This window comes from Seriola aureovittata, chromosome 9 (assembly GCF_021018895.1).
Source record: "Seriola aureovittata isolate HTS-2021-v1 ecotype China chromosome 9, ASM2101889v1, whole genome shotgun sequence".
Classification (NCBI taxonomy): Eukaryota; Metazoa; Chordata; class Actinopteri; order Carangiformes; family Carangidae; genus Seriola; species Seriola aureovittata.
In genome coordinates, this window is record NC_079372.1 from 2,673,464 (window position 1) to 2,695,544 (window position 22,081).

The 22,081-nt window shown below is 40.1% G+C and overlaps 2 protein-coding genes across 4 annotated transcripts in view; one reads left to right on the forward strand and one right to left on the reverse strand.

The window, feature by feature from the left end:
- Window positions 1-3,838, forward strand: part of phactr3a (phosphatase and actin regulator 3a) — a 30,564-nt gene extending 26,726 nt beyond the window's left edge. For 2 of the 3 annotated variants that reach the window (XM_056386007.1, XM_056386006.1), the window contains exons 8-12: window positions 1,496-1,551; window positions 2,020-2,081; window positions 2,226-2,366; window positions 2,678-2,754; window positions 3,219-3,837. In XM_056386007.1, coding sequence (XP_056241982.1) covers window positions 1,496-1,551; window positions 2,020-2,081; window positions 2,226-2,366; window positions 2,678-2,754; window positions 3,219-3,234 — 352 coding nt within the window. In that variant the 3' untranslated portion in view covers window positions 3,235-3,837. Of the gene's footprint in view, window positions 1-1,495; window positions 1,552-2,019; window positions 2,082-2,225; window positions 2,367-2,677; window positions 2,755-3,218 lie in introns of all 3 variants that reach the window. The other variant, XM_056386008.1, reaches the window with a different exon arrangement.
- Window positions 3,839-3,888: 50 nt separating this feature from the next.
- Window positions 3,889-21,996, reverse strand: sycp2 (synaptonemal complex protein 2). Its single transcript, XM_056386005.1, has 42 exons — window positions 21,892-21,996; window positions 21,771-21,795; window positions 21,206-21,291; window positions 21,017-21,111; window positions 20,885-20,919; window positions 20,650-20,792; window positions 20,483-20,535; window positions 20,096-20,141; window positions 19,710-19,814; window positions 19,533-19,593; window positions 19,293-19,441; window positions 18,947-19,021; window positions 18,475-18,561; window positions 17,982-18,090; window positions 17,506-17,663; window positions 17,246-17,314; window positions 16,819-16,882; window positions 16,683-16,728; window positions 16,461-16,540; window positions 15,869-16,308; window positions 15,678-15,775; window positions 15,530-15,566; window positions 15,366-15,439; window positions 15,229-15,274; window positions 15,083-15,126; window positions 14,891-14,951; window positions 14,396-14,561; window positions 14,196-14,260; window positions 13,919-14,104; window positions 13,463-13,627; window positions 12,239-12,389; window positions 11,159-11,460; window positions 10,022-10,309; window positions 9,844-9,895; window positions 9,444-9,572; window positions 8,442-8,635; window positions 8,034-8,128; window positions 6,795-6,894; window positions 6,561-6,619; window positions 5,047-5,125; window positions 4,657-4,713; window positions 3,889-4,429 (listed from the first exon to the last, which is right to left on the reverse strand). The coding sequence occupies exons 1-42, from the start codon at window positions 21,994-21,996 to the stop codon at window positions 4,373-4,375; spliced, it is 4,536 nt and encodes a 1,511-aa protein (XP_056241980.1). The 3' UTR covers window positions 3,889-4,372.
- Between the last annotated feature and the right edge of the window lie 85 nt (window positions 21,997-22,081).

Genomic DNA, 22,081 nt, shown 5'->3' on the forward strand with positions numbered 1-22,081 from the left:
TTGATGTTCCATTTTGAATCTTATTTCTCAGAAGAGAATTTGCTAGGGAAGTCAAACTACTGAATTATTCCTTATGCTATTTCTGGATTGTTTCGTCACACATGTTAATTACAAAGACTTGCCTGTACCCATTCTCACACTACACAGTAATGCGTAGGAACAGTGTTAGGGAGGGCTGTACTGAAAATAACATACTTAATAGTTGACTGTGAACTCTGCTGTTATCTTAACCCAAGATAAATGCTTCTCACATAATGCGGCTGAGCACTGATGTCTTTTCTGTGTAGATGGTAGCATCTGTTGCTACACAAATGTGTTTTTAAGTTGGTTCAGGTCCCACTTCAATCGTATTAATGGGGTTTAGAAGACTAAAATATTTTTATTAGCTATTCAGTGCCCGTCAGCGCAGATGTACACCAGGCCAGCTTTGTGTCCGGGTTTCAGTGTGTGACCTAACTTAGATCTTTTACAGGACAGAACTATAAAGTGTCCAGCGTTAGCTTGAATGAGGGGATAAAGGGAGTCGTGCTGCGAGGCGGCATTCTGCCCTCTCTGCCCTTTCCACCTCTGGGGGTGTGCCACATGCTGTCTGTCTGGGGCTGAGCCCTGTTGTGCAGCTCACATGTATTATTTATACAAAGTATGAATAGTTCACAAACACAGAGGACTCCGGGAAAACATTGGATTTTGGAGACCTTTTGAAAGCTTTGATGGTGAAGGGAGTGTTGTTGTTGCTTGAAATAAATGGACTAAGTGTGATCTGAATGTGTAAACTTGTTCATTACAGCAAAGAAGAGATTGGAAATGTGTTAGCTCAGAAACTGGTTACAGTATTTTGAATACCAATAATTTTATTCCCTGTTTGAAATAGATTCTTTTCCTTCCTTAAAAAAAGGTCCCTTTTATGTGACTAGAAATAAAAGGAACGGGTGCAATAACATGGGTAATGTGACTGTGCCAGTAGCCCAGAGTAGATCAGGAGGAGGTTGGGGATGCCGTGAGTGGGAGCCAGTTAAGCCCCGCCTCCTGCAAATTATGCATGTAGTAACCAGGGAGACTGGGAGAGTCGCGCCCCAGCAGCCCATCACGACCCAGTTCAAAAGCGCTAGTAGTCAGCGGCGGTCGGCGGATTGTAGAAAAGAGGAGTGCCTGTGCTGCTGCTGCTGCTGCTGCTGCTGCTGCTGCTGCTGCTGCTGCGGTGTACAGTAAACGCAATACGGCATCTGCGCCTGAGATGCAGAGACTTGAAATCGAAAAATAATTTGGTGGAGAATTCTCAACCAGGAGAATCGCGCTTCTTTGACTATTCCAGATGTGGGGAGCGCCTCTGCCCAAGCATCACAGCCGCGGTTTGGATGCTAGATGGAGACATAGGGGATTCCTTTCGAGAACGCGCACAGTGAAGAAACTACAGCCGGTTTAAAGAGGACAGGACAGGGACAGGGACAGCTTCAGTCAACATGGTTCAAAACGTGGTTTTGGTGTTTCTCCGCAGGAGGCTGAGCCAGAGACCAAATGTGGAGGAGCTGGAGAGTCGAAACATCCTGAAACGTAAGTCCAAACACTCATGTTCCCGAACTACCGCCTCTTCACCTGAATACTAATATTTACAAATTAAAAAAAAAAAAAAAAAAAAACATGCAAAAGCACAGCTCAAACACACTTATAACACGGCAAACTGATGCATTAGTGATGGCACAGATTGCCCAGTGTAGTACATTATTCAGAAGCAAAAGAACGCATGACTGCACACTCCCACTCTCCGCTGTGAAACCTGTTAAAGGAGATTCTCGGCATGATAAACTTGCAGTGGCCTACATTTATTCATTTATTTATTTATTTTTTTTATTATTATTATTATTTTTTTTACAGATTTTACATCAGTGTAATTGCACAATCACTGGTGGGTTTATGCCCATTAAGTGAAATAACACCCTGTAATGTCTAATGTTTTTTTGAACAATGGTCACCTGCTGATATAGCATGGATTTCTAATATGGTTGTTTTCTTTTTTTCCAGAGAGAAATGACCAGACAGAGCAAGAGGAGAGGAGAGAGATCAAACAGCGGCTTAACAGAAAGGTACAAAACTGTGATTGAATTTTTTTTCCTTGTTTGTCAACCTCATGAACATGGCAGGCATCAAACACATGGAGACCACTCTGCTTAACCCAAAGTTAACAGCAGCCAGCTATAAATGTTTGTCCCATTTCTTGTGTGTTCAAGCTCAACCAGCGACCCACAGTAGACGAACTTCGAGACAGAAAGATTCTGATCCGCTTCAGTGACTATGTGGAGGTGGCCAAAGCTCAGGACTATGACAGGAGAGCAGACAAGCCCTGGACTCGGCTCTCAGCAGCAGACAAGGTGGGTGTTTGTGTGGAACACAGAAAAAATAACATTTTATTTATTTTTAATAAAAGAAATGTATTAGAACTTTTCCGACCTGCCGCATATCTCTTGGTTTTATTACCAAAACATTCACTATTTAGGCCAGATCTATGACCTACTGCTCATCAAGACTATCAGCATCACATGTTGCTGTTATCAGCTTATCCAAATCTCCTGTTTGATATTTTCTCCTCCTGCTGTCACTTTGCTGTTCAAAGGTTACAGCACACCAGTGGCTCAGGATGCACTTAGGGATGCACTAATGCTGTTTTTCCTCTTCCCCGCAGGCTGCAATCCGGAAAGAGCTGAACGAGTTCAAAAGCACCGAGATGGAAGTGCACGCCTCAAGCAAACACCTAACGAGGTTGGTATTCTGAGGTGTATATCTGTGTGTAGTATGTGTTTGGGCGTGCATGTGTTCTATTCTGGGCTGCAGCAGTCTAAATTTAGCTCTCATTGCTCATCCACGGAGCACCAAGGAGCTAAAGATAGATGGGAGAGCTTCTGAATGTGGGGGTAGGGGAGGTTGTCCTCTGGAACTCGAGTTGCCAGGCACACAGAAATGATGAAATGCCACCGTGTCCTTGGCTAAGCTTGTTTGGAAAGCAGGTGTCCCTGTTGTGAGTTGTAACAGTGACCCAGTGGGAGGATGGAGATGGAGTACATGTCCAGCCCATCGGCAGATTTAATGACTCCGCTAAAAATAGCCCCACAGAACTGATTAATAGCTTTAATCATAGCTTGGTATGACGACAAAGGCACTTTCTGCTCGCACAATTTGTACTGCTCCCCTTAACACGTGGTTTCTCCGCATGTTTGTCTCTCCAGGTTCCACCGGCCATGAAAGTGGGGAGTTTCTTCTGTGAAGAAATGCTGAGCTTAGAAATTTTCTGAAGCTGCTACAAGCTGCTCAGCGGTTACAGTTCAAAGAACCTGAAGCCTTTTCGTCTTCAGCGTGTCTTAAACATTCTTCCAGCACCCTTGACTATCATATCATCAGTATGAGGGCATGGGTGTGGGAGAGAAGATGACGGTAATGTTTGCGGCAGTGTGTCCTGGAGACTACTGGACGTCGCCACATTGAAGCTGGCTGGTGGGAGAGGACTTTGGTGGAGCCTCTGACTCACAGGACAAGAGCAGAGGAAAAAACAATCTTGTCATTCAGTCAGTGTTGTTTTTTTTTGTACTATTTCATGGACTCCTTTGACAAGGCGGTGTGAATCCGTGTAGTGGGAAGAAGTTGTGCATGTGACCAGCTTCACCTTTTCTTAACTGATGAGTAATGTGTCACTTGGACTGGGTCAAGACTGTGCAGTCTGGGGGAGGTGGTATTGGGGATGAATTTGATATTAACTGTACATACAGTATGTCAATCTGAATGGGACCGTCAATGTCTTCACTGAAAAGAGAAATACCTTTGTAAGCACTACTTGTCTTCAAAATACAAGGTCTTTTTTTAAGAATGGCTTGTCTCATTTTTTTAAACAATTTTATTTTCAATGAAGAATCAGGTTGAAGAGGTATTTAAAAACAACTGATGGATTTAACATTTTGAATGTTTAGTTGGATTCTTTTTTCAATATTTAACTAAACTACACAAATGAATCTGGAATTTGTATTAAAAATATCACAGTCAAGACAATGAAATACATTGAAAAGGATTATTACCTGTGCTTACTTTCTACAGAACACTTAAAAATGATTGATCTGTAATTTGGAAATCAAATATCAAATTATAAATATCAGATTTACATAAAATTTCTTATAAAAACAATCATATAGCAACAACACTTCTATGTCAGAATTAACAAAAACACCCACAATACACCAACATTAAAAGCAGAACCTGGAAACATTAACACCTCAGCCAAAAACGTTCACATGAAATCAGCATAGCTCAACTACAGAGCACAGTGTGGATCATGTGGTGTAATATGCAACCTTGTTTACAGTGTAGAGGCCTGACTTAAAACCCGGCTCCATCATGGAAAAAACAAAGCATGCAGCCCTCTCTTCACGCTCTGTATCTCTCCGTCTTGCTACAAAAGGTACACAAACACAAAGAACCATTCAGGAAAGACAATTCAGTTCAAACCTTACACAACACCATCTGAGTCATAAAGTCTCTCAAGACTGTACGTTATGTACTGGCTTTCAATGGAGCATTGTTCTGCTGACAGAGTGAAGATCACAAAATGAAAGACAGATAAAAAGCCAGTCTAATGGTTCAGGTCAAATCCATCCAACCTGTGTCGTGTGGACTCACCATCTCACTGAGGAGTCTGTCCTGGACTGACTTCATATCTTTTCTTATCAGGCACATCTGAAAACAGCAGGCAGAGAAGCAGGGTTTTAGGGGTGGGAACATAGAATATGACAGTCAGGACAAGCAGGGGACGAGCTGACACATGAGAGAATGACTTAAGCAAAATGTTGTAAAGGCCACTCAGTGAAAAATTATTGGACAGAAGGGTCGATATGTTGATATGCAGAGGTGAGATGTACTATTTAAAAAAACATAGATGAACTGTGAATGAATATTTCTTCTATTGTCTTAAAAGCAACATGAGCTCTGGATTTATGAAGTTGATTAAAGACTTTAGCAACACAGTGAAGTGCATGTTAGACGTCAGCTGTTAAAGCTTGAGCATCAGACCTTGGATGTGAATATTCTCTGCTCATACTCCAAGCTGTGACACACGTTACTATGGAGGGCTTTCTTCAGGGTCTCATTTCTGGAGGGAAGGAGACAGACAATCACACAGCCAAATGAGGCAGAGCTTCACAAGGCGAGAGAACACACAATGTAAACATAAAGGAAATATACAGTGCGTTAAAGGAGACCACAGGAAACACTGAAAAACACTTATGCAGTATTTCTTAAAAAGTGAATTTATGTTATAACCGACAGGATTACAGTACATAGTCAGTAAAATGGTTTAACCGAAGTGGCTTAATTTGAAGTTGAATTTCATTTGCTTTTAGTGGTATGTCTCAACGATATAAAAGGAGTCAACCACTGAACCCCTTCACTGAATCTTACTTATTTGGAATCAAACATATTTCTAACATTGTCTTGTGAAGCAGAAAGCCTATGATGAAGTCTTCAGCTCTGGGAAAGCATGGATCTGATCAGGACTGAAAAATAAATTCTCCTGTTATGGGCATTGATGTGACCATAGAATCAGTCAAGATTCAACTACCCAGAAACATGACACAGAACTGAAGACCACTGACAAAATATGGTCAAATTCACTTACTGTAATTATGTCACATACAATCTCTGCTGTATGGCAGTGTGGACAAAAAAAAGCCACAGCAAAGAAGAAGAAAAAAGATCTAGTGCCAAAATTGTGAGTTTGACACAAGCAGCCTGACTGAGGAAAAAGGGGGCTCTGACTGAATAAAGTGCTGTCAGTGAGAAGGGGAAGCACACCCATCTAAAACCATCACTTCTCTGAATCATGCAGGCAGAATCATCATTTACATGGTGCTTTTTTTAAGGACAGAGGTAACAATTAATGGGGTCAATACAAAAACTGTATTTTTTTTAAGCAAAGGAGGGATCACTGGGTTCTCTTGATCTTGTCAAGTGAAGAGATAATGTTGAAATTCTAATCTTATGACCAGCCACTTATGAAAAGACACGTTAATTAAAGCACGAAGAGAGTTGAGGCATGTTGATACATTTAGGTGCTTTGTATTAACACAAAAATTGAGTACCACATTCATTTTTAAAAACCAACATGACTTTATAATTTTGTGACTGTATAATTTTTTCATACTCATTAACTTGGACTGGGCATTCTAGCCAGAACAGCTCTTTACAATCAGCCCAGAGGTGGATAATTATGGGGGAATGCTTGCTAAATAAACATCAGTGAACTCAGCTTAGTCATATGAAGAAGAACTAGCCAAAAACTAGCTTGTGCTGTAGGGTGCATATCTAGCTTATGATGATTAGCCTGAGGAAAAATGTCTTTTCCTGTCAAGCATTTTAATCCATTTTTCACAGAATAAACAAGTGTATTATTCAACCTTTTACAGGGTATTTGGGTTTAAGCCTGTGGCAACTGCATTGATCCAACTGTGGCAGGAAAATAGCATCAAACTAACAACATGGCTCTTTCAGTGCTCACACAAACACAAACACAAAGTCCTAAATTTCACCTCTTGGTTCCTTGCTCCTGGTAAGACCGGAAAGCCACAGTCTGTTTTTTCCAGTGAATCTGTGAAAGAACAGAGACCAAACACTGATCAGACACTGGTCAAATCAACATCAACAACACGTTGTATTTCGTGACTTCATATTTTGCTTTAACAATATTAACTTCCACATTCTCTCCAAACTGGTACACAGGTAGTCTGTGTGTGCGTGAGAGACGGAAAGAAAGAGTGACCTACAGTCAGGTCTTTCTCCATTCTTTTCAGAACAGTGTCATCCTGCTCCAGTTTGTCGATTTCTTGCAAGAGGGCCTTCTGAACCTGTGCAAGCCTCTGAGTCCTGTACAGAGCAGAGAGAATTAACCAGTGAAATGTAAATCTAAAAGTAAAAGCAAAAACAAGACTAGGTCAAAATATAGCATGTGGTTGAACCGCCTATGGTCAAATACGTATTTAATACCTGTGACATCATCTGACAAAATCACCAAAATCATTAATTAAAGACAAAGACTTATAAAATGATCACTCAGAGAGAAAGTTAGAAGAGAAAGACTCTTTTTCTCTTTTTTTCCTTTCAGTCACAGTGAGAGAGAGATGGAAAAAATTGGAGAGAGAGAGAGAAAAGGGGATGACCTTCAGCAAAGGGCCACAGCCTGGACTTGAACCTGGGCCGGCAGGGCAATGACTAGCTCAAATGACATGAACTCTACCAGATGAACCACCGGGGCCTGAGACAGATTATTTTTCTTATTTTGTCCCTCACACAGCTTACAGCCTCCATCTGGGATCCACAATCATTTGATCTGTAGAGTTGGTCATAGCGGTTAGAACGGAGTCTCGGTAGCAATGACTTCTCTCTCTGTCTCTCTGTCTGCCTCTCTCCTGCTCTTTCTGTTCAGTGTGTCTTATTTTATCTTATTCCTCTGCCTCCTTTAGTAATAATGACACATGTTATGAAAGTAGTTTATTTGCTGTAATGGAGGCGAGGCTTGGTGTATTGGAAGTGCTCTTCCACTTCCCTGCATTTCCCGAGCAGCTGGGAAACCAGAGTGGCTCGATAGACTACGACTCCGCTAACAAGTGTTAATACCACCACTCAGTCAGTCGTTCAGTTAGTCAGTCAGTCAATCAGTCAGTAAGCGATTACAGGATTGGCCCTGCTGTTGCAGTTCAGCCAAAAAAATAAAGTAATAGTGCGTGTTTTCAGATTTGCAGGAAGGCAGAATGTGAACATACAAGTACTTATTTACTAACAGAGTAAACTTCGAACTACTTTAAGAAAATTAACACTGATTGTTGATTGTACAGTTGTCTTCTCTAAGAAACAAATTGGCGGGCAACCAGCCAACAAATCAAGCTGTACTGTATCTTGATGGTATAAAGTATCAAATTTTCACATTCGCAATTAGCAAATGAGACCTGTGGATGGAAAAAATGGCTTTATGTTTTGTTTGTAACACTAATTACATACTAACTGACCTGTATTTGGTCACTTGCATGTTGAGAGAGGAGACATGTTGCTGGACGGTCTTCAAGGACTGTTTGTTGTAAAACTCCATCGTCTTGTAACGATTCTGAACACAAACAAAGATAATGGTTCAACAAGGTCATCATTTAACAACATTTCAGTGACTCGGGATTATGAAAAATAGAGGTGTGCTTTATTCAACACAAGTTGTGAGAATATATTCAGTAAAAAGAAAATATTCACTGCTTTCTCAAACACACATGGCCAACGTGCCAAATACATAACACATTATTTTCAGTGGTGTTAAGAACCATTTTGGGGAAAAGGGGGGAGTACATAAAATGTGTGTGTGTGTGACAGTAATGTAGGTTGTGCTGCATATTCTCTTGCTCTTTTGACTATATAAATGTGTGTCCAACCTGGAACTTCTTCTTTAGGTCAGAGCTGAATTGCTGGCACAGGTCACTCGGGTTTAAGTCAGATCCTGGCAACTCCAAATCCTCATCCATGTCCATGTCTCCACCCCTCACTTCAGCCTCCCAGTGACTGGAGCTCACCGTGTGGGAAGAAGACATGACCTGGCTCACCTCACCTACAGCAGACACTTCAGCAACTGAGGACAGCAGACACATCCACTAATATGTTAGGAAAGACTACCTCAGAGTTCTGGGTAAACACCAAAATACCTTAAATTATACAGGTTGGAAATTTTGCTCTTCCAAAACAAAAAAACAAACATTTTCACTGCATTGGTAATAAGACCAATCAAAAATGTTTTGGCTAAACTACAAGAAACAGTTTGTTGTTGGTATGCTCTTTGTACATCATAATACCATAACATAATATATAAACTAGAATTAACACCTCGTGGTTATATGCCTGCACCAAACAGTCAAGTTGCCGTTTACATCCATGTTTGCCCAGTCATATATGATATATGATAGTGAAGACTTTGAAGGAATTGAATAAAAAAAACACTATGATGTCACAGTCAAGTTGACATTTGACCTTTTGCATTGCCATGTGCCAAATTTAAAGAAATTTCCTTATGGTGCTCCTGAGTTGTCACGTTCACGAAAATGGGACGGACGGACGGACGGACAGACGGACAAATGGACAACCCGAAAACATAATGCCACTGGCCAGGCTGTCGCTGGTGCGGAGTCATAAGCTGCTAGCCCCTGTGTTAACTGGTAAAACGGTCCGTCAGGTCTAGTCTCTGGGTTTGTGCTCCTGTCAAGGCGTTGAAGCCTCCATGTGTTTTAAAAACTTATTTTGAAGCTCCACTCCCTCTTCCATGCCCATGTGCAGCATAGCTGCGGTGTTGCTGGTTTAACAGCATCGTTCTGGATGTTAATAAACCTGGCTGACCTTATAGCTGACTCAATTCACCACTAATTACTACAAGCAACATGTCTTACAGGACTTGAACAACTTCCTTGGCTTCATCCGAGGAGAACGCTGTCCTCTCATCTTGCTTTCCTTCCCATCTTCCTTCTCATCTTCCTCGGACTCACTGGTTGAGGTGATGTGGCGCTTGCGACTGGGTCCTGTAGCAAGAACCACAAGTTACAATACATTAGTCCATTATATGACTGTTTCATAACAAAGGGACTCCCTCTAAAACATATCAGTGATTTGACCATGGAGCCTTATTTGGGAGTTTGTGCTCATAATCACTTTTTATTTAGATATATTTTTGTACTTCATTGTAAACTTGTTTGGATGTTAATGGAATCTAGCTCTGGGGTTAGGCTGTACAAACTGGGAAACCCGGTTTATACCTGGTAAGAACCAAGCTGAGCAATAAAGGTTTTTTACCTGACATATGAAGCTGCACAGGCTTTACGTCTCTGTCTGAAGATGGTGTTTTCTGTCAGGATGGACAGTAATTCATTAGTCATTTGTAACTCAGTAACTCATCCATCCATCCATCCATCCACCCATCCATCCATTATCATACAATCATAAAAAATTAAGTGTAGTAAAGCCCCCCTACCTCTGTTTTATGAGACACAGTCAGAGCAGTACTGGGGCAGTCCTTAAGTCTGCAGCTGAGCACGGATGACATAGTGGATGATTGGCTCAGTGAAACCTGGGATACTGAAGACACTTTACTAAAGCCATAAAGGTGGTCATTGTTGATAGTGTCTTCAGGGAATGGAGATTGAGGAGGAGAAGGCATGGACTGCTTGTCGAGATCAAGGAGTGTGGATGTCAACAGGGGCAGGGACAGAGACAAAGGAGATCGAGGTGCTGGAGATAGATGCTGCTGAACTGGACTTATCTGGAAAGTGATGAGAAAGCGATGGACAAGAAGAAGTATGGCAACTCATTTAGTAGTTATCTAATCACCATTTATGTCATGGATTAGTGACAGTAAAATGATAAAGACATTTTCCACAATGCATTAGGGGGCACAGATGAAGTGTTGCAGCGCTATTATCTGTTCTGCATGGAGTGAAAAAGGTAATTTCAATAATGCTACTTAATCTTTCAGAACATCATATGTAATTCCAACATTTTCTGCATAAATACAAGATGTTTTTATTACGGAAAGTGGAATTTCTCAAATGGACACTTCAGACTTAAGGGTTCCCTATATTCACCCGAATTCATTTTAACCCTGACAACTGTTATGGGTGGAGATTAAAAACTACTTTAAAAGAGAACTTCAAACCTCAAAAATGGTTGCAGAGGGAGGGAAGTGATACTTCTTTACTTTCTCTGCCCGCATTTCCTCAGCTGGTCTGGGAATTTCAAATAGCAATGCTCAGGTCACAGACCTACTTCCTGAAGTCCTAGGTTGCCATTTATGAAGGCCTTAAGTCATTTAGTAATCCTCACATGACTCACGAGTGGCGTCAATGACCTCCATGTAGTGTAAAGGTGAGTGTTTCACTCAAACATGTTAAATACCAGGGGACTCCTCACAACTTATTAGATTTAAGTTCAGCTGCAATTGACAACCATAACATATTCTAGACTATACTGCCCATATATACAGTACATCATCGGATCATTGGGGTAAAAAGGAGCAGGTGGTACGTGCTACATTTAAACTCTGAATGTGACCCTAACCCTTGACTCAGAATCCACAAGAACTACTTAAGACGTCAGTAAGGTGCTGTTTTACCTCTGCTGCACTCAGTCCAATGGGAGGATGGGGTGCAGGGGTTTGACCTCTCAGTGAAGAGAGAGACAGGGCAGACTGGATGGACTGAGTCTTGGATGTGCTGAACTTCTTTTCTGCACTGTAGGAAGAGGAGGGCTTGAAGTTTCCTTTACTGCTGACTGTAGAGTGAGGTTTGGGTAGCAGCAGGATTGGTGAGGGGGTGTCCTGGCAGGCAGAGTCAGGGGAGGCAGGGAGTGGGGATCCCCGCGGGGTGAGGAGAGGGGAGCAGGTCAAATCCAAGGTTGGGGCTGACCTCTCGGCAGCTGTGAGGGTCCAAAATAAGCACAGATGTTCAAACAGCTGGCCTCAGAAGTTGGACAGAGAGTAAAAGGTCAATATACATACATGGTTTTCAACATATCAATTTACAGTTAAGAGGTTAGAGAGCAATAGGGTCATTTATATAAGTGTTTTAAAACTGCATAAATGTGATCTGAGTGAAAATGCATCTGGTGCAATTGCAGAATAATACACCAAATGTTTTACTCTTTACAGGAGTTAATGCAAATGTAATACAGACACTGAACTGGCCGAGTAAAAATGGGTGCAACAATTCGGGTTTTGGGTGAATATTTTTTTGTACACATATTCATTTCAGGTAGGACAAATTTTAATCCTCTTTCAGGTCTTCTAAATAAAAGTGATTAGTGATTTTTTTTTACAACAGGCCCCCATTTTTCCAGCCACAAGCAGACTTTAATAAGTTGAATTTGGTCCTCCATGTGACTAAATAATCTCCAAAAGTAGGTGCTCTCATTCACTCTTGAGTCAGTTGATTAAACAGGAAATGTTGCTAAAAAGCAAACACTAACTCACTATATAATCTACTATACTTTAGTGGAATCAAAGCAAAAGCAATATTTGTCAATTACTGTAAACTATGTATGCCAGCAAAGTGTCAAGAAGGCTAAGTAATACATATTGGAATTAATAAACCATTGGACACACCATGAAACATGCAATCGCCATTAGCTTATGTCAAAGGAGTCAAATGACTGTTATCTAACTCTGATGCTGGTGAGAAGCTTTCCACAGTCTTACATCTCATCTTCTCAACGAAAGGAGGCGACGGACAGAACGAGGTCTGGCGGGCTGCCCAAGAATCCTTCAATGCATTCATCTCTTCTAGGACAGGGATGACCTTTTTCTTACGTAACTTCGAAGTTTCTTGAAGAACATTCTCAGGCCTCTGCTGCTGAAAAACATAAAAGAATTTCTGTTAAATATATGATGATCATCAAGCACAATACCCATTCAGGTAAAAAGGCATGTGCACATTCAGACCATGTCTTATTTCTAGCTTAATAAAGCTACAACATAACATTTTGTTGTAGGACTGGTGTAGGTGTAATCTATGTCCCTTTGCAGAATTTAAATAAAATTTTCAAAATTGGATCATTTATAGACAATCATCACAATAAACCTATTATCATCAAATTTGGTTTGGAACCTCTGAACAAGTTTCTCACTCTTCCCCCCTGCTGGTCTACAAAATATTTCTGTTGGCAGACAAACCAAAATGTAATGGGATGTTGCTGCAACATTCTAATGTTACGATAACTATGATGTTGAAATGAATCTCAGTGACCACATTCCAAAATTATATTACTATCCATTCACACTGCAAATAACAAAATCAGCAACTAACCAGAAATGTTCTTCAGACCTCAGAATGCTAAACTGACACATTGTGTGGACTGTCAACAAGCTTTACAGCTGAGAAAAATTGCCTGTGGCCTAACTTCTCTTTGCTGTTGCCCACCAAAAGCCAATTTAATTTCCAACCCATGTTGTTTTCCTGCCAATTTGAGTTTGTTTCAAAAACATTAGCTCCAACAGCAGTATATGATGCTTGGAAAACAACTGAAACCATGTGTGGAGTTTACTGCAGCTCTGATGTAGTTGTTTTCACATAATTTCACGTAATTTTTTGAGGGATGCTTCCTAATACATGCTTCATACCTATATTTCTTGCCTCATTTACAATTATACAATATTACAAATGTCAATACCAAAATCAGATAAAAACAAATGATCTGCCAGTTTGGAATATTGTAGTTGTATAGCCCCACCACAAAAAAAGCAATCAGAGCTTCTGATCTGTCAGAATAGAGGAACTTGCTAACTCAGTTGATCACAGTATGAGCATGCGGTGACGTGGATGGATGTTTTCTAGCAAATTCAGACATACAGATGCTTCATGGCATGCAGAATGGATGATTGTTTAATCAGGATAACATGAAATATAAGCTCTATGACCTCTACCTTAGAAGTGGATGGCTGTTCTGACACCGACACTGACTGTGACTCTCTGCTATGATGGTTGCTCTCTGGTTTCCTATATCTTTTGGTTGGCTGCTTGCTCACAGGCTGTTTCTTCATTGTGTGAGCAGCATCATGAGTTTTCTTAGTATTCTTCAGATGATCCGGCTATTAAAGGATAAAGAAAGTATGATTCATTCTATTTGAAAAATCATTTTAAGTAACGTCTTTGTTACTAATATTCCATAAAAATATAATTTGCTGGACTTCTGCACCAAGCAACTCATATTATGTGTAATTCAACAAAACTCAAAAATGGTAAATGGTATGGGGAGATCCACATTACTAAATAATTCAGAGAGATAACGAAGATAAAACCTAGTCTCATTGTCATGTGCATACACAATAAGAACAATAAATATGTTATTTGTTCAGCAGACATAAAGGGAGGTCGTTTGCCTTGGGAACAGCAGGCGTAGCTGATTCTGACTGGCTGTCATCTGTATCTGGCTCCCTGTAGCTCTTGGTAGAGGTGTGTACAGCTCTCTTGGGCCTCCCGCCTGCTGCATGTGGTCTGCTGGGTGCTGCTGCTGGCTTCACTGTCTTCTTTGGTTGCACCACTCTCTCCTTCACATTGTGCTTCTTCTGCTTAAACAACAATGACACACTGTGGCTGACTGTGATAGTGCATTACAGCCTTAAAGCACATTATTTACATAAAAGAATCTTGCCTTACTTTATTGGGTTTGGTATTGTCCTTTACATGTTTTGGGGAGGGTGGTGGTAAATCTGGGATTTCATCTGTAATGACACAAATACATTCTGTTTATGGAAACATTTTAGTCTTTACATAATTGTATCAACATCCAGTCTTAATGTGATGAGTCTTAGATTGAAAGCATGAATGTGTGGCAAAGTGTGGCTTTAAGGGCTTACATGAAGTATGAGGTGACTCAGCTTTAGGCTTGATGGGTGCCTGCCTTGAGTATTTGGCAACTTTGGGTTTGGGTTTCCTGCTCGACTCCCTCAGCCAGCTGACCTCTGTCATGGCATAGTCTGTATCTGTGTCACTGAACAAATGCTTTTTCATATACCGCTTCTCCTGTAACACAAAAGGTAGTGGGAGATAGGGACGTAGACAGATTGAAAGAGAGAGACAGAGAAGAGTGAGGGAGATGCTTTCCTGGCCAGAACATGGTGCATTTCAAGTGACTGCCGCATAATTCTTGCTCATATAATAAGTGTAAGCCATAACTTTTGAGTGATAAATTTCCTGATTTTGGAAGATTTGTGCTTTCCTCTTTCCTTCTTGTTTCTGACAAGAGTAAAAGTTCAAATGCAACAAGAATACACACATCTACACAGACTGAGTCTCTACTAGCTTCAACTTTTAATATCTATAAGAAAACACTAAGTATAATGAAAGTTTACTTTTGTCACAGGTTGTCCTTTCTCGGTTGTGTTGTGGAGTCCTGAGGACTCATGGATGCCGCTGTCAAATAATATGTGGAATATGAAATTAGAGAGATTTTAATAAAAAAATCTTGACAGAATGTTACAGTTTTTAAGATCTGCATTTTTTGACAAATTACCCAACAGGACATTCTCAACTGTAAGACCTACCTGCTCGATATGGAAGAAGTGTTAGGGAAGGTTTTATCCTTTCCCTAAAGAGCAATAAATAAGACTTTAAAAAACACAGTGGCATACCAAGTACTCCTGTATATTACATTCAAATATATGGAATAACTAACACTAGTAATATTTACCCCAATACTCAATGATGCTTCAGTGTTGAATGCAAAAATATCCTTTCTGCTCAACAGGAAAAAAAAGTCTTTACATACATTCTAAAAGCCACTGAAATATTCAAATGTACCTCAATCTTTTAATTGAACTGGATTACCTCCAGCCTGAAGAGTTTGATGCTGTTTTACTGTGGGATTTCATTAGGCTTACAGATGTATGAGGTACGTCCCTCTATAGTAGATAAAGATACTCTTTAGTAACTCAAGCTAGAGAAAAGTAACTTTAAGTTTCTCCAAACCATAAATCATAATGATCACTTACTTTGGCAGTTGATAACCAGCTCATATTGAAGAGTGACCTATCATAAAAACACAAATGGTAACTATGTGGCACAATTATGCAAGCAATGACATTTGTTCATTTTCTGCAGTACAACATAATGTAGCCCTACAACCATCACTGTGCATACTTGTTGATATGAAGAGGAGTCCAGCTCTGATTGATGTTGTTAATCTCATAATGGCTAGAGATGAGCTTCACCATGCTTTCTGCAACCTTTGCATCGCTCTGAGTAGGGACAATAGAAGGTATTAGAATCACAATATACATTACGAACCTTTGCATGGAAGGTCAGCTGCTTAAATTTTATAGATGTCATACCTTCTCTTTGCTTGAAAGGGCCCTGTTAGTTTGAGCCTTAACGTTGGGTTGTATTTTCTCCTGCAGAGCGACGGTTGTGGGAGCCTTGACTGGCGCTTTGTTTAGAGCAACATCTGCTTTCAGTGACATCCGGCCTTTGCTATTCCCTTTGGCCAAGCCATTTCTCTGGGCCTGCTGCTTGTTGGAAGTACCCAAAGTAGAAGCACACTGGTCTGCGGAGCCTCTGCGTTTCGAGTCCCCTCTGGTACCAGACATTTTTCTCTGGGTTGCAGCTGGCTCTTGAGGTGCATGATCTTGGTTCTTCTCACTGAGGACCCGCTGCAGGCGCTGGGTGAGTTCAGTATGGAGCTGCTTATGGTTGATAGGGCCTGAGCCTGGAACTGACAATCTCAGTGCTAAGGTTGGGTGCTCCTGCTGTTGTGCCGAATTAGAATGAGGCTCTAAAAGAGAAAAAATATGAATTTGGAAAAAAAAAAAGTTTAACAACATTGAATTTTTACCTGGATAGGTAAAAGATACTAGATATTGATGTGCATAATATTAAGTGATGTCTGGTGAATTGGTGAAGATATTTTAAGACTTCTTTGCTTACCAGGTCTTGACACAGTATTTATTTTCTGTGTGGGCATTGTTACCATTTCAGACACTGACAGTTTGTTCCAGTTAAAAGACCTGCAATTTGAACAAATAAACATGTTTAAATATACAATCTATATACATCTACCGTATAAACACAAATGCGTACAACATTACCAATCAGAGCATTGATGGTAATAGATCTGCAAAGAGTGTGGTGGTTCTCCACAGTGCTTACATGTTTTTCACAGGTCTGGGTTGGGTGTCAGGCACAAAATTATCCTCTGAAAGTAAAAAGATCAAGGTTTTGTACAAGACTCTCTGAAAAAAATTGGTGTGGTTGTATTTCTGGGTTAAGCTAAACAATACAATACCCAGAGGCTGCTCTTCTCCCTGTCCAGCTAGAACCATATCTACTGCTTTTGCCAGCGGTATATTCTTTAGAACAAGCAGAGGCAACAAACGTAAGTGGATGATAGAGTTTGTGTAAATACAACTTTCCTTCCAATTAAATAATATGTAAAATACTGTCAGGCCAAATAATACCAGATTTGCCTGACAGCTGCAAGAGAAATCCTGTCTGAGGCGCTGGTTGTGACCAGTAGCATCAAAAATTTGGGCTAGAGTTATTATCTTAATAGTTACATGTAACTACTAAGAAGAGTAAAAACCAATATTACTTTGCATAAGTCAATTGTATTACACCCTCATATCCTGAAAACAGTTTAGAAAGATTGTGCAGAAGTAGACAACATATACTACCTTAACTTTATTTAAATACATAATAATTGGTGATTATACCTTTTTGTATTTATCAAGCTTGTTCTTATTGGCCTGTTTGGAAGCCAAGCCCTGTAGAGACATATCACTCTGAGGAAGAGGCCATGAAATTGAGGTTTCATTCCAAAAGCAAAAACAATATCAAATTTTACATACTGTGACATCTCATTTTTAGCATGCTGTTGAGAGACCACGCAGAGCATGAAACAGTGTTCAGTATTTGGAACACTTACACAGCCTGTGTAACATGTTGAGTTCAGTGTATTCAGCGTGTGTCATACCTTCTCTATCATGCCACCGGCTATTGTGCTTCTGGGTGCTGTGCCATTACTGCAGGTCTTAGCAGTCATCCTTTGTTCTCCCGCGCAAAATTCACCTTTCCTATCACATAAACGAACCATCTCCAGACATGGCTTCCCTTTACTGCTGGCTGGAGTGTCTAAAAGGGTGAAAGTACAATGTTATAGTTGAGAGTTGGATCTACATGCCTTGCTTTAATTCCTCTTCATGAGGAATAAAAAAGTGATAAGGAGCTTCCAGTCAAGCAAGACAAACTGCCTAGAATGGTTTGGGCTAGAATACTGTGGATGTGAATATGGATATGACAAGAATCTTGATACATATGGCATTGTCAGGCTGTTAAGAATGAACTTTTGAGTTTTTAGAACCTCTAAGGTCTGATGATACCATGAAGATAATGCAGGAATACTGGACCTGGTGTGACAGAAATTCTTTACAATTTCTAATTTCCACCTACTTGATGGCTTTACAGCAGAGAGGGAACTGGCACTATGTACACTTCCTCCTGCACTATTGCTGATGAAGGTGGTGGACTCTGAAATCCTCATCCTGGCTGGAGTCACCATCTGGACGGAAAATCAGAATGACTGTGTCTGTGAATCTTTACTTCTTAAATGGTCAATTTAAATGTGACATTCAAATGATCACATATAAATATTTTATGTGTAATCCCTTTCATGTGAAGGCAATGGCACCGGATCACCTACAGAATGGATATTCAGAAATTCTGTTCCCTTGCTCTCTACGCCCCCTACAGGCTCCCCTGCATTTCAGCTGGTGATCTGAGTGCCAGGTGCACAATTTCACAGCAGAACTACAACCACCAATTGAACTTTTTGAGTGACATACTGTATTCATAGTTTTTCATGAAGACATAACACATAGTGGTGTGTTGTTACAAATTATATTCATGAATTGACCACTGTTTATACAATACAAAACTCTTTTACCTGTATATGTGCAGACGATGCAGGTAAAAGGTAGGGGACTGTATTCTTCTCACTTTCACCAAGGGAGACCTGGCTCTCTGGAACAACCTCCATAGAGAAAAGCATGCAGTACAAGCACAGAAACATCTCACAGCTGCAATGCAACGGTAATTTGCACTTACAAAGCTTTCAAAATGTTTAAAGCACTTCTGACACAATAATATCACATTAATGTAAAACTGTTTACTAACACCTAGCAACCACTAGCCTATATAATGTTTTCTTTGTAGCCATGTCGCAGTTACTGAACATAATTTACACCATATATTCAGACAATTTAATCTGAGCCTATCTCAAACCTGACTTGAGCCAATCACATAAATGGTTCACCCACCCAAACCATCACCAGTTCAATATAATTTGTATCTGTAATGACCACATTAATCATTATAGCTGTATACTGAAAGCATTATGTTAGCAGACCATTTCTTACCTGGGAGTTGTTCTCTTCCATTATGATTTTAACTGTAGTCTTCACCACAGATGTGCCCATCTTTCCTACAAAGCCCTGACAGGAAGAGCATGTAAATCTTCAAACTGATAAAAACTGAAACAAACCAGGTAGTGTTAAATCACTATGAACTGTTAAAACTGAAAAAAAAACGAATTAAACCAAGTGTCAAAACCTTTTTTTCACAGAATGCCAAGCTCTTTTCAATGCCATTATTGTACCTCTCACTTTTACTTCTTATGTATCTCTGCGTAACAAAAAAAAAAACATATAAATATTCCTACAGACATTGTGACCAAACGGTTGGAATGAATAAGCCATGGCCTACTTTGTTTTTGCTGTGTCCGTAGACACTACGAGCAGCCTGCAGGATGTCCAGGGAGGAGCTGAAATGGATGGTAAGATTCGATCCTTCGACTCCACCAACGACCACCACCTCGGACAGTTTTAATTGCAATACCTTTCTCTTGCCCTCCTCTATAGATAAAAAACCAATTGTATTATACAGTAGTCACAAACACACACACACACAAGCAAATACTTAAAGGATACACCTGGCTTTGATTACCTGTCACAGTGTAACTTTGGACTTCATTCTCACTGATACATATTGTTTCCCACTGTCCCTCCTACATGAAGGAGAAACCACTCTACGTTAGACTGTAACAGATGTCTCCTGTTGATCATGTAAATATAATTAAAAGTTATGCAGCACTTTTCAAATAGACTATTAATCTTGAGGTACCTGCATCTCTCCATCAGCCAAAGAGAAGTAAAAGGAGATGCTGTGGCTGCCAAGGTTGAAGTCGATCCAGAATTCGTCCAGCTTCTCATCAGCTGGCATCAGCAGCTGACAACATAACCACAAGCCTTTCAACACACCTACTAATAAATTCAGGAGTGCGTGATGGATTGTGATGTTCCACCTTACATGCAGTTAATTGTACGAAGAAGGCAAAAGCATCTTTATAAATTATTGTCTTATTGTACTGAATGTGCAGTCAGGCCCAGACAGAGAGAATCTGTACTTGTTTCTATGTAACATTGGACATTCACTAACGTTTTAGTTTCGAATTCTGTTTTTTTTCTCTCTCACATTTTTAGACCCATAGAAATCCTGTTGATACTGACCTCATACTTGTCCAGATAAACCTCCAAACAAGGGTAGGAATAGACTCTACAGTACAGAGAGAACATCGATATTCAGTCATGTGCATCTGTCTTCAGCAATGTATGTTCCCCGTCTTTGTCAAGAACCCACAAATACTGTATATATTTAGAGGATTTAATAAAACAGAATTAAACAACATTTCAGTCTAGGAATTCTTGTTATCACTAGGCGAAGAGGTAGAACTATAAACAAAACAGTCATTCTTATTCATTCTATCACTGTGTTAGAGTCATGGGTGTGAAATAGCAGTTGAATCAAAATATCCCTCTTTTGAACGCCAACCCTAATGACCCCTCATGTTCCCCAGATCATGTCTTAGGAAACACTGAGGTACGATATGTATGCACCTCCTCCTGTCTCCCTGCATCCCATTCACCAAGTTCAGAAACTTGCGACAATCCTGAAATCACACATATTTGCTGTGTTACACATTTATATGTAATATTACTACAATTATTTGCCACAGTAGTGCACCAAAATGTAAATGCTAATGAAATTAATTGCCTGATTTTACCGTCTCAAACTCTGCATCACGGATCTTGGCAAAGGCACTGGCCACATGCTCCATGCTGAACCACCGATCTGCCATCTCTTTCCTTTGGTCAGGAGTGGCCATTCTGCACAGTGCTTCCATCAAGGCTGTCTGCAAGTCATAATCTGACACAAACAGACTGTGTTGTAAATTGTTTGTGTCTACGTATGGTTCTGGGTGAAGAAAAGAGAGATTGTATTACTCATAAAACACTTACCACCACCCTCCAATATCTGACCAGCCAGTTTGAGCCTGTAGAAATATGAAAAATCAAAAGTTCAACAGTGTGTGGATATTGTGAAAAATGAGTAATAATGTTCCTTGCTATGAGGAAACTACCAAGACATACATGATGTCTGAGGCCTCCTGTGATGTTAGGATCTTCCTCTCTTTCTTAAGCTCCGTTGGGATTTTGTCCAGAATTAAGTTGAATTTACGAATTGCCTGTTAGAACATTATCAGCAGGTTAATCTAAGAAACACCTGACTCACAGTTATAATGGTACTCAAACAATGTAGTTAATAAAATCATTTCCAACCTCTTTCCGGATCAGGATGTAGATTCTGGAGTCCACTCCCAATTGACCAAGAGCATACAGGAAGGATTCTGTGATTTTGTATGTTCCTGTAAACAACATACATGGGTAATTCTCTGAATAGACATTTTCTCTTAGATACTAAGATTCATCATGAAAGTATGGAAATTTAAGCTTTGATATGTTTTTTTTTTTCTTCTATGCTAAATGCTAATTATCTGTCACCTAAATATGTTTCTCCAATCTTTCTGTCCATGAGGAACACAATTACCTCAAAACAATGTTAATAGCAAACGATTTGACAGTGCTCTCAGGCAACTGGGATAGTTGGAGCAGAATCACACATTTAGACTCTAGTGTGAGGACAATCTAACACTCTCCCTAACTGCGGAAGAAACCAAGGACTCCCAAATAATACTGTAACTTTAAGATTGCAATTTGTTGGATAAATAATGAAGTTTACGCATGTTAGTTACAATTTCCACCTAGATCCCAAAAAAGACAAACTGAAGATGAAACACACATACTGAGGATTGAATACAAATAAAGAAAGAATGTACAAGCGTACCCTCTTTGCATGCTTCATGAACAACCTGTAACAGAGAGGGAAGAAAACAGTGTTACATTTTAGACACAAGCATGAATTTTTTATCATACAAAATGTGTTTTACTGTTAGACATTAGCTCACCGTTAGGGCATCAAAGAAGTCCTCAGAAAGGTTGAACAAAGGCTCATTCCACTGCGGGCCACACTGGATCCACAGTTTCCTACATTTCTCGAACCACTGCACCATGTGAATAAACCAGGTTCAATAAACAACGATGTACTTTTGCTTATACAGCACTCACACACTGTGTCCCCATAAATATTAGATGTAT

Excerpts from the sequence above, each read along its gene's own strand:
- sycp2 (XM_056386005.1), bottom strand. The coding sequence starts at position 21,996 with ATGGTGCAGTGGTTCGAGAAATGTAGGAAACTGTGGATCCAGTGTGGC. Across the intron at positions 20,920-21,016 it reads CAGGAGGCCTCAGACATCAT|GCTCAAACTGGCTGGTCAGA; the intron begins GTATGTCTTGGT and ends ATATTTCTACAG. Across the intron at positions 14,261-14,395 it reads TGAGTCACCTCATACTTCAT|ATGAAATCCCAGATTTACCA; the intron begins GTAAGCCCTTAA and ends GTGTCATTACAG.